Source organism: Scyliorhinus torazame, chromosome 24 (genome assembly GCF_047496885.1).
Source record: "Scyliorhinus torazame isolate Kashiwa2021f chromosome 24, sScyTor2.1, whole genome shotgun sequence".
In the NCBI taxonomy this organism is placed as follows: Eukaryota; Metazoa; Chordata; class Chondrichthyes; order Carcharhiniformes; family Scyliorhinidae; genus Scyliorhinus; species Scyliorhinus torazame.
Window position 1 is genome coordinate 44,250,976 of NC_092730.1, and position 11,737 is coordinate 44,262,712.

Consider the following 11,737-nt stretch of genomic DNA (forward strand, 5'->3'; position numbering starts at 1 on the left):
GAGTCCTTGTTTTCGAGATGCTCCAGGGATGAGTGTCGGGCCAGGGAAACAGTTCGGGTCAGCACGGTAGCATAGTGGTTAGCACAATTGCTTCACAGCTCCAGGGTCCCAGGTTCGATTCCTGGCTTGGGTCAACATCTGTGCGGAGTCTGCACATTCTCCCCTTGTTTGCGTGGGTTTCCTCCGGGTGCTCTGGTTTCCTCCCCCAGTCCAAAGATGTGCAGATTAGGTGGATTGGCCATGCTCAATTGCCCTCAGTGTCCAAAATTGCCATTAGTGTTTGGTGGGGTTACTGGGTTATGGGGATAGGGTGCATGTGTGGGCTTGGGTAGGGTGCTCTTTCAAAGAGCCGGTGCAAACTCGATGGGCCGAATGGCCTCCTTCTGCACTGTAAATTCTATGAAATGTCGTCTGATGTGGACCGGTTGCAGAGGTATGCGAATTGCAGTGGATCGAGGCGTTCTGGGAGTATGGAGGTGTTGCGCTTCGTGGTGAATCCTGGTGAATACCAAGAGCTGAATTATGTTGTGAACACTCACATAGAATGGCACACAGAATAAAATGGCGAGATCGTGGAAAATGGGGACCATTTTCCATGACCGGAAGCCACCACTGGAAAAAGGCAGATCCAGCAGACAGGATTCGCCCTCACCTCCAATGTGTCAGCTCAGCCTTCAGCAGATTGAGAAAGAGAATACTTGAAGAGCAGCTTCATGACAGAATCGTTCGGAGTGACCATTGCACAGTGCTTACTCGGCAACGGCAAAGACTGGTCCCCTATGTCTTTTATTCTGTTCGCAGTGGAGGCCAACTAACCAAAATTAACCAATTTACCCAATGATCCCAGTACGAAAAGCAAGGGACAAAAATTGTTTCTTTTGAATTTATTTTAACAACGAAACGAAATTGAACAGGAATTCAGAAGCGCATTGAGCTGATACAATAAGCTTCGGGAGGCAATGATAAGCTGGTTTGAGTAAGTCTTAACTGTGATTTGGCTCGTTGGTCTAGGGGTATGATTCTCGCTTAGGGGCTTCCATTTGCGATAAAATGCGAGAGGTCCCGGGTTCAAATCCCGGACGAGCCCTGTTTATTTTTATCACGACGATCATTGAAGTCGGGAGCAGGTTTGAGCCCCAGAGAACACGTGAAGAAACGAACACGTTATTTAAAGACCGTTTCACCATGGTGTTGGACGCTGAATGTATCCTCAAATTAGTAAAACAAACGAACGCCTGTGCATCCAGGTAGCTGGCTGAATGCACTGTTTGTACGTAACCCCGATAAACCTTTGATTTATTTGCTGAATGTCCGCCTTAAAAATAATCAATGTCCCGCTTCCGCCGCCTTCTGTGGCAGAGTTCCAAAGTCGCACAACTCTCTGAGAGGGAGAAATTTCCATATCTCCATCCGAAAAGGGCGACATCCTTGTTTTTAACTGCCCAGTAGTTCTGGTCTCACCCACAAGCAGTGACATCCTTTCCACGTCCACCTTGTCAAGACCATTCAAAATCTGATGCACTTCAATCAAATCAACTGTCGCTCTTCACATCTCCACTGGAAACAAGTGCAGTCTGTGTAACCTTTCCTCAATAGCAAACCCGCTCAAAGAACAACAAAGAACAAAGAAAAGTACAGCACAGGAACAGGCCCTTCGGCCCGTCAAGCCCGTGCCGACCATGCTGCCTGACCAATGACGAGTCTAAAATGTTTTCCACTTCCTGGGTCGGTATCCCTCGATTCCCATCATATTCATGTATCTGTCAAGATACCGCTTAAATGTCACTATCGTCGCTGCTCCCACCACCTTCTCCAGCAGCGAGTTCCAGGCACCCACTACCCTCTCTGTAAAAAACTTGCCTTGTACATCTCCTCTAAACCTTGCCCTCGCACCTTAAATCTATGTAATTGATTAGTAATTGACCCCTCTACCCTGGGGAAAAGCCTCTGTCTGTCCACTCTGTCTATGCCCCTCGTAGTTTTGTAGACCTCTATCAGGTCGCCCCTCAACGTCCGTCATTCCAGTGAGAACAAACAGAGTTTATTCAACCGATCCTCATAGCTAATTCCCTCCATAACAGGCAGCATCCTGGTAAATCTCTTCTGCACCCTCTCTAAAGCCTCCACATCCTTCTGGTAGTGTGGCGACCAGAATTGAACACGATACTCCAAGTGTGGCCTAACTAAGGTTCCAGACAGCTGCAACATGACTTGCCAATTTTGTACTCAATGCCCTGGCCAATGAAGGCAAGCATGCCGTATGTCTTGACTACCTTCTCCACCTGTGTTGCCCCTTTCAGTGACCTGTGGACCTGTAGACATAGATCTCTCTGACTTTCAATACTCTTGAGGGTTCTACCATTCACTGTATATTCCCTACGTGCATTAGACCTTCCAAAATGCATTAACTCACATTTGTCCGGATTAAACTCCATCTGCCATCTCTCCACCCAAATCTCCAAAAGATCTAAATCCTGCTGTATCCTCTGACAACCCTCATCGCTATCCGCAATTCCACCAACCTTTGTGTCATCTGCAAACTTACTAATCAGACCAGTTACATTTTCCTCCAAATCATTTGTATATACTACGAACTGCAAAGGTCCCAGCACTGATCACTGCAGAACACCTCTAGTCCCAGCCCTCCAATTAGAAAAGCACCCTTCCATTGCTACTCTCTGCCTTCTATGATCTAGCCAGTTCTGTATCCACCTTGCCAGCTCACCCCTGATCACGTGTGACTTCACCTTTTGTACCAGTCTACCATGAGGGACCTGGTCAAAAGCCTTACTGAAGTCCATATAGACAACATCCGCTGCCCTACCTGCATCAATCATCTTTGTGACCTCTTCGAAAAACTCTATCAAGTTAGTGAGACACAAAACCATGCTGCCTCTCACTAATACGTCCATTTGCTTCCAAATGGGAGTAGATTCTGTCTCGAAGGATTCTCTCCAGTAATTTCCCTACCACTGACGAAAGGCTCATTCCTGGCACCAATCGAGGAAACCTTCTCTGAACCATCTCCAACATATTTACATCTTTCCCTAAATAAGGAAACCAAAACTGCACAGAATTAGCGGAATATGTAGCTCCTGGAATAAAAGGGACAGTAGCAATATGGATATAAATGTGGTTGAATAATCAGAAACAGAATATAATGGTCAATAGAGACTTTTCGGACTGGAAGAAGGTTTGTAGTGTTCCACATGGGATCCTACTGGAACATTTGCTGTCCCTGATATATAACAATGTGCTAGATCATGGTGTACAGGGAACAGTTTCAAAGTTTGGGGATGGTACAATCTTGGAAATTTTGGAAAGTGAGACGCGGACAGTCTAGAACTTCAAACGACAAAAGATGATTTTCAGTCTGGAGACGTGTGAGATGATGCATTTTGGTAGGGAAGTATAGAATCATAGAATTTACAGTGCAGAAGGTGGCCATTCGGACCATGGAATCTGCACCGGCTCTTCAAAGAGCACCCCCATGAAGCCAACACCTCCACCATTTCCCCGTATCCCAGCAACCCCATCTAACCTAAGGGCAATTTAGCCTGGCCAATCCACCTAACCTGCACATCTTTAGAGTGTGGGAGGAAACCGGAGCACCCGGACGAAACCCACGGAGAACACAGACAGTGATCCAAGCGGGAATCGAACCTGAGACACGGCGCTGTGAAGCCATAGTGCTCACCACTATGTTACCGTGCTGCCCCTCAACTATTTATGGGGTGAAGGAGCAGACAGAGCTGGGTGTATATGTGGATAGATCATTGAAGGTGGACGGGTGGAGAGAGCAGGCAATAAAGCATATCTTATTCTGGGCTTTATAACGAATGGAAAAGAGAACAAGAGGAAGGAGGTTATGCTGAATCTGTACAAGGCGCCAGTTAGACATCAGATGGAATATTTTGCACAGCTCTGGGAGCCACAATATTGGAAGGCTGTGGACGTATTGGGCACCGTGCAGAAGAGGTTTACAGGATTGATTCCATTTATGAGGCTAGATTGGAGATAGTGGGAACGTTCTCCTTGGAGAGGATAAGGCTGAGAGGAGATATGATCGAGATGTTCAAAATCATAATATCAACATATTAACTGACCCACCCTTTACAGCCCCTATTCGGTTCATACAAACATTTCTCCAGATACACTGTACTCCGAGAGAAGAAACTACTCATCATTTCTGTTTGAAATGGGCGGCCACTTATTCTGAGATTATTCCTTCTGGTCCAAGACTCTCCCACATGGTGAACCAGCTTCTCAGCATCTATTCTGTCAAGCCCCGCCCCCCGCCCCTGAAAATCTATTATATCAGTGAATTTGAATGGTGGGATTTATTCCGTGTTCCAAAGATTCGTTCTGGCCTCTGGATTCCCAATCCAGTAACATAATCTCACATCCCTCTGAACAAAAAAACAGTTGATTCAGCTCATTATTAAACATCTTGGGCCAGTGGGCCGATGAATGGCAAATAGAGTTTAATTTGGATAAGTGCGATGTTATGCATTTGGGTCGATCAAATCAGGGCAGGGCCTACTCAGTTAATGGTAGGGAGTTGGGGAGAGTTACAGAACAAAGAGATTTAGGAGTACAGGTTCACAGCTCCTTGAAGCTGGAGTTGCAAGTGGACAGGATGGTGAAGAAGCCATTCAGTATGCTCGGTTTTATTGGACAGAATATTGAATACAGGAGTTGGAACGTCTTGCTGGAGTTTATAGACCATATAATTTACAGTGCAGAAGGAGGCCATTCGGCCCACCGAGTCTGCACCGGCACTTGGAAAGAGCACCCGACCCAAGGTCAACCCATCCTCCCTTACCCCATAACCCAGTAACCCCACCCAACACTAAGTGCAATTTTGGACACTAAGGGCAATTTACCATGGCCAATCCACCTAACCTGCACATCTTTGGACTGTGGGAGGAAACCGGAGCACACGGAGAAAACCCACACACACACGGGGAGGATGTGCAGACTCCGCACAGACAGTGACCCAAGCTGGAATCGAACCTGGGACCCTGGAGCTGTGAAGCAATTGTGCTATCCACAATGCTACCGTGCTACCAAGTTGCACAATGCATTGGTAAGACCACACACGGTATGCTGTGTTCAGTTGTGCTCACCCTATTATAGGAAGCATATTGTTAAACTAGAAAGAGTGCAGAAGAGATTTACGAGGGTGTTCCCAGGACTTGATGGTGATTTATAAGGAGAGGCTAGTTAGGCTGGGACTTTCCCCCCTGGACCGTATGAGTCTTGGGGGTGAACTTACAGATGTCTATACAATAATGAAGAGCATAGCTAAGGTAGTCGGCATCTTTTCCCAAAGGTAGAGAAGTCTAGAAGGAGAGGGCATAGGTTTAAGGTGAGAATGGAGAGATACAAAAGAGACCAGAAGGGAAATTTCCTCACACAGAGGGTGATGGGCATCTGGAACGGGCTTCGTGAGGCAGTGGCAGTGGGGAGGAAGCGGGCACGATTTTATCTTTTGAAAACCAGTTGGACAGTTACATGGGCAGGGTGGGTAGAAAGGGATATGGGCGAAATGCGGGCAAGTGGGACTAGCTTAGTGATAGAAACCGGGCGGCATGGTCAAGCTGGGCCGAAGGGCCTGTTTCCATGCTGTCAACATCTATGACTCTATGACTCTAACCATCTTCCTGAGGACATTAGAATTCCCTCCACAGAATTGTATTGAACCGCTTGATACATAATCATTTCTTTATCCAAATCAAACAGATATTGTGGATTAATTAGGGGGTAAACGAAATACTGAGATGAGAGAGAATTGAATGAACTGAGCTGAGGAAGGAAAACTGGATTGTCAGCAAGTTATACCGGATTTCTGTATAAAACGACCGCGACAGGACCTCGAACCTGCAATCTTCTGATATCATCACTAGATTCCCCAAAGTCAGACTCCTTATCCATTAGGCCATGCGCACTGATGTTCAGCCCACGTAAATAAATACTGCGATTATATGTGTTTCATTTATGTTTTTTGATGATCCGCTGTTTCCCAGATCCCAGAAAATACAAGGGAAAGCTCCAGCTGCCGGACATGGTCATTTTCAAAGTGGAAAAGCCCTTCACTCTGTGAGCTGTGAAGATTCATGGAGGCTCGGGGACTCTCAGGCCGGCCAGGGCTCTTTAACCGGCTCCATTCACAGGAAAAGTGACTTCAGTTTCCACAATAACATCCGCTCTCTCTGAAACCCCCAAACTGAAATTCAGACTCACCGTGAAGGTGAAGACTGCGGACTGCGGTTCCCGCTCCTGCTGTTTAATACAGATCACTATAACTGTGTACATTGAGCAGAAAGAAATTGCTGTTGTTTGTAAACATTTCTTACTGAACTCACTGTCATTCTGCTTCAACAGGACGAGATGAATTTCCTGCTATTTGACAAATTTGCTCAACCGGGTAAATATGAAATATATTATTTGCATCGTGGAATGGAGTCATTTCGAGAACATTTCTACAGACAGAAATTCCTGGAACCAGCTGCAGAAAAACTCCGCGCGCCGGACATGATTCCAACGCAACCTTCTGATCTGGAGTCAGGCGCGCTCCCGTTGCGCCACAAGCGCAAATTAACTCAGAGATTATTTTTATTTATTTACACTGTGACTGTGTTCTGTACATCAGCAACTGTGCGAAACAAACTCAAAGAAGTCAGATTGAGGGATACGAAAGGGCCATGAAGTAAAGCAGCTGTACCACGTGGTTAAGGCGATGCACAATAATCCATTGTGCTCTGTACACGTGGCTTCAAATCCCATCCTGGTCTGTAACGTGTCTGTTGTGTCTCTGTTTGGTCCACTTCATGATGATGAAGTGAAAAAGCTGCGGCTTTTAGCTGTTGTTTGACGGCTTGTGGGTGAATAGTGGAACACTGTCCATAATGAAACCACATTAAAAAATGATGAGAAAGTTACTTATTTCACTCCCCAATTGCGCCCAAATTCTGAGTTCGGAACTGTTTCTCTTTCTCGGTTTGAAACTCACGAAGTGGCGCAAAAATATACAACCAGCTTTTTATTGCGATGGCCGGGAATCGAACCCGGGTCAACTGCTTGGAAGGCAGCTATGCTCACCACTATACCACCATCGCTCACTGAAAGAATCAGATTCCAATTGGTACTTTAGATTAGCTTGTTAAACTGTTTTGGAACACTTTCATACTTCGCGTAAGTTATTTCGCTCCAATTTCAAATGCTCCTGAATGAGAGTGTCCGTGTCGCACGGCTCCCGTTCTGCCAGGAGATGGCACCAGTCCACAATAAATGTATTTATCTCATTGATTTCTAATGTTGTGTGTATCATTACTTTGGACACTTGCTCTGGCCTGAGACCGTAACTTGTCCTTGTGTCCTGATGCTGCCGTTTTCACCCTATCGTAGAATGGCTCCAGTGCGGAAGGAGGCCATACGGCCCATCGAGTCGGTACTGACCCACGGAAAGACCACCCGACTTCGGCCCAATCGCACCTAACCTTTCGAATACGTCAGGATGGCTGAGCGCAGGTCGCAGTCTCCTCTGGAGGTCAGGGCTCGAATCCCACAACTGACATTGACCTTTACTCCGCGAGGCACCATCCAAACCTGGAACCCCTCCCTAACAGCACTGTGTGTGTACATACACCATGTGGACTTGCAGCGGTTCCAGAATCCCCTCACCGCCCATTCTCACGGTCAATTAATGATAGATTGTAAATGTTTGGCCGAATCAGCGATAATCACAGCCAGAGAGACCTGCAATAACCCTCACAGCAGGAAAGGCAACTCATTGTCCTTTGGCCCAACAGCAAAATACTGCGGATGCTGCAAACTCGAGACAAAAACAGAAAATGCTGCAAATATTCAGCTGATCCGGCAGCTTCTGTGGAGAGAGAAACAGGTCGTTCCAATGAAAGGTCAGCATGTGAAATGTTAACTATTTCTCTTTTCACAGATACTACAGATCCGTACAGTATTTCCAGCATTTCCTTGCGATTAGCTGAACATCCTCACGCTCTGTAGCTTAATCTGTTCAAGCGCCTGTTCCCCTGTTGAGTCCTGATCCCAGAGGATCTGTTCAGTATTTCCAATAATGTTTCATTTCGAATACTCTATTTCCACAGAATTGTGACGCTGAAATTGCGCACACTTCTCTCCATTGTTATCTACTCTGCAGGTATTGACTGCACCGTCTAATGGAGACATGCTCACAGGGCTGTGAGAGAGGCTTTCTTTCAGGTTTGAAGCCTCTTTTGGTCCATCAACAGCACCCGGGTGTATGCAGAGGAACTCGGAATACGGAGCCCCGCTTCCCAGGATGGACTTAATCAGGGACAAGATGTTGGTTTAAGAGAGAATCAATGGTCTGAGGATTTGGGTTGAGATTCCTGGCGTTTTGTGAATAGAACAAGGTGGTGGAGCAATGTGACAATAGCAGGATACGAGTTTGGGATATTATCCAGTCTGTGCTGGGGGGCTGCGGGAAGGAAGTCGTCTTGTCTGCCCACCCAAGCTGAATGTTGGGATTGAGGTGGTGATCAGATTCCGAGAGGAGGGTGAAATCCTTTCACTGAGTTTCAAGCTCACAGTTCGGTTGAGTGTCTTGAGTTACAGGAAGATACAGACGGGATGGTCAAATGGGCAGAAAAGTGGCTGATGGAATTTAAAGCTGTAAAATGAGATGTGATCCACTTGGTAGGGGGGTTTCACAGTAACTTCATTGCAGTGTTAATATAAGCCTATTTGTGACAATAAAGAATATTATATTATTATTATAGGATTAATGTGAATGGCCTGACACTGGGAAGTCCTGAGGAACAAAGGGACCTTGGAGTGTTTGTCCAGAGATCTCTGAAGGCAGGTGGGCAGGTTAATAGGGTGCTGGAAAGGCATATGAAATACTTTATCAATCCGGGCACAGATTACAGAAACAGAGAGGTCACGTTGGAGTTGTATAGAATGTTGGGGAGGTCACAGCTGGAGTACAGTGTGCAATTCTGGTCACCACATTTTGGAAATATGTGACTGCATTGGATGGGGTGCAGAGGTGATTTAGCAGGATGTTGCTTGGGATGGAACATTTAAGGTATGAAGAGAGGTTGGATAGGCTTGATTTTTTTTGCTGGAACAGAGAAGACGGAGGGGTGACCTGATCGAAGAGTACAAGTTTATAATGGGTATAGACAGGGCGGATAGGGCGCACCTGTTCAACTCAGTAGAAGGGTATGTCACGAGGGGACACTGTGTTATTCTGTGAGTCTGAAACTATTACAGATCAGGTCTTGGAGGTATGGCTGCTGTAACTTACTCTGAACATGTGTTTGAGAATAATCCTGTATCTGTCAGGCTTCGTGACTCACTGTGAGGATGGGATTGAGGATGTGACCTTCAATCTCTGGGACTGTTTATAAATTTGCATTCATTCCACGTAAATTTCCAGCACAGAAAGAGACAACTGATGTGGGAGGTTTTAAGCAAACAACGTGAGCATTTAATATCAGAACACAATAGTGAAAAATAATGTAACCTTCAATCTGATACTGGATTGCTCTGAAAGTTTAACTCAGGTTGTACACATTGATTTGATCTCTGACACTCAGTCTGATTCGGAGTCAGAATTTTGACATGAATGTAAAATGGACCACAGTCTGGAATCGCTACAGTGTCTTCCATCTGGAACAGAGTGAGTGAGGATTTTGTAATAGTTTGCAAGTTACAGCTCAGTTCATAGGCATCGAAATCAGATTGTATCTTTTATTTTCATAAATTGGGTGAGTTTTAAACGAGAATCAGAGTTTGTATCTTTGTCGCTTTCAACATATCTCAATCTGAGAATGTAGCAGATATTTGGGTTTGCAGCTAATGTATTTGTGAGGACACACTCTGGGGATTTGTGCAGCCACTTCTAAACCCCCTATTGCGCGATGTGACTGGTATTTAACTCGAATCTCAGAGTACATTATTAAGGTTAATTGTGTAACTTTTAACCGGCAATCACGTGTCAGTTTTCTCTTATATTTATTATTTCACTAAGGCTGTGCTATTGTGGATCTGATACAGTAATGATGAGAGTGGGTGAGAATTTGGACTGGGATTTATGGGGCCCCGTTAGGGTGACATGGACACAGCGTCTGTCTCTCCTGCTCTGTTAGATTGATGGGTTGAAAATATGTCTCTGGAACTATTTCTGCTGCCTGAGACTGTGGAACTGATGACCTGTCTCTGTCTCTTTCCTCTGTCAGTGACAATGTATGGACTGTGTGTGGGAAGGAGCTGGCGACACTCTTCCCTGTAACTTGTGTGGAGGAAACACCACATTTATTCATCTTCAGAATATTCTGGTATTTGTCTGTGGAAACAAATTATATTTTAAATCTCAAGTACAGTCCGGAAGAAGTTACAGATTTCATCAGTTTAATCCCAATTAATAATCATTGAAACCGCTTTCAGTATCAACAGCAAGTCTCCAGCTTTGATTGGTTAACACTTGTCAATTCAATAACTAACCAATCACAGGGCCAAGGGAGACGACATAGTAGGATTTGATTGGCTGATGTTTTCAAATTCCAAAATCCCGCCAATTTCACTGCAGTGGAATGTTCAGGAAACGATTTGAATCTCACTTTGTGATCGGTTTATTATATTTTGCAGTCCCAGTTTCCAGGCGCTATATTAGGAACAGTTTGAATTTGTCAATCTCTTATCTGTAACCGGCGGTAATAACACCCCGTTCATCAATTTAAAACGCAGCAAATCTCAGCTCACTGGGAAAACAGGATTCATGTAGCGGCGCCCAGATCACCCCAGAGGAAACATAAAAAAACAATTTGATTAATTTAACTCACTAGTTGTAAAATCTGAATATGGTTATTAAACTTAAATAATTCCCTCCTGAAATTGTATTTCTCCTCATTGTCCGTCACAAATGCCAGACTGGGTTTAAAATCCGCTCTCAATTCTGTTTGATTCTCTTCTGTGTGAAACTGTCTGTTACGGGCGGGTATGAAGCCACATTCACAACATTCTGGAACGGGACAAATCTCGATCCTCCACAAAGAGATTTCTCATCAAGTCAATGCGGGAAAAGATGGTGCAGCTTTTTCACAGAGATTGTGGGTGGCTCTTAAAAGAGCCGTTGTGTTTGGGGTGGTTTTCAGTCCTTGTGGAGTTTTACTTGGAGCTGGTGTACTTGGTCACCGCCTTTGTCCCTTCCGACACGGCGTGCTTGGCCAGTTCCCCGGGCAGCAGCAGGCGCACGGCGGTCTGGATCTCCCGGGAGCTGATGGTGCTGCGCTTGTTGTAATGGGCCAGGCGGGAAGCCTCACCCGCGATGCGCTCGAAAATATCGCTGACGAACGAGTTCATGATGCTCATGGCCTTGGATGAGATGCCGGTGTCGGGGTGAACCTGCTTCATCACTTTGTAGATGTAGATGGAGTAACTCTCCTTCCTCGACCGTCGCCGCTTCTTGCCGCCCTTTACTGCCGGTTTCTTAATGACTTTCTTGGCTCCCTTCTTGGAAGCTGGTTTCGATGTTGGTTTCTTCTCGTCAGCCATCGTCAATATCACCCAGAAATAAAGCAAACCCCTTCCGAGCGCTGATTAAATAGACAGAGCCTCACATCTATGCTAATGCGGAATGGGGAAAGGAATGATTGTGATTGGACATTGTGAAAACGAGGACAGCCAGTTATGTTCTGTTTATTTGATTGGATATAACAACAGACCAATC

At 45.5% G+C, this 11,737-nt stretch overlaps 1 protein-coding gene and 2 non-coding genes across 3 annotated transcripts in view; 1 reads left to right on the forward strand and 2 right to left on the reverse strand.

Annotated features, from left to right (window-relative positions):
- Positions 1–996: 996 nt before the first annotated feature.
- trnap-agg (transfer RNA proline (anticodon AGG)) lies at positions 997–1,087 on the forward strand. Its single transcript is given in 2 exon segments — positions 997–1,032; positions 1,052–1,087. It is a non-coding gene; the product is annotated as a tRNA-Pro (tRNA).
- A 5,962-nt stretch (positions 1,088–7,049) lies between these two features.
- trnag-ucc (transfer RNA glycine (anticodon UCC)) lies at positions 7,050–7,121 on the reverse strand. The gene has a single exon. It is a non-coding gene; the product is annotated as a tRNA-Gly (tRNA).
- Positions 7,122–9,473: 2,352 nt separating this feature from the next.
- The window catches only part of LOC140400030 (histone H2B-like), a 75,258-nt gene continuing 72,994 nt past the window's right edge, over positions 9,474–11,737 (reverse strand). The window contains exon 3 of the mRNA XM_072489517.1: positions 9,474–11,634. Within this exon, the coding sequence (XP_072345618.1) occupies positions 11,176–11,562 (387 nt within the window). The 5' untranslated portion in view covers positions 11,563–11,634 and the 3' untranslated portion in view covers positions 9,474–11,175. The remainder of the gene's footprint in view (positions 11,635–11,737) is intronic.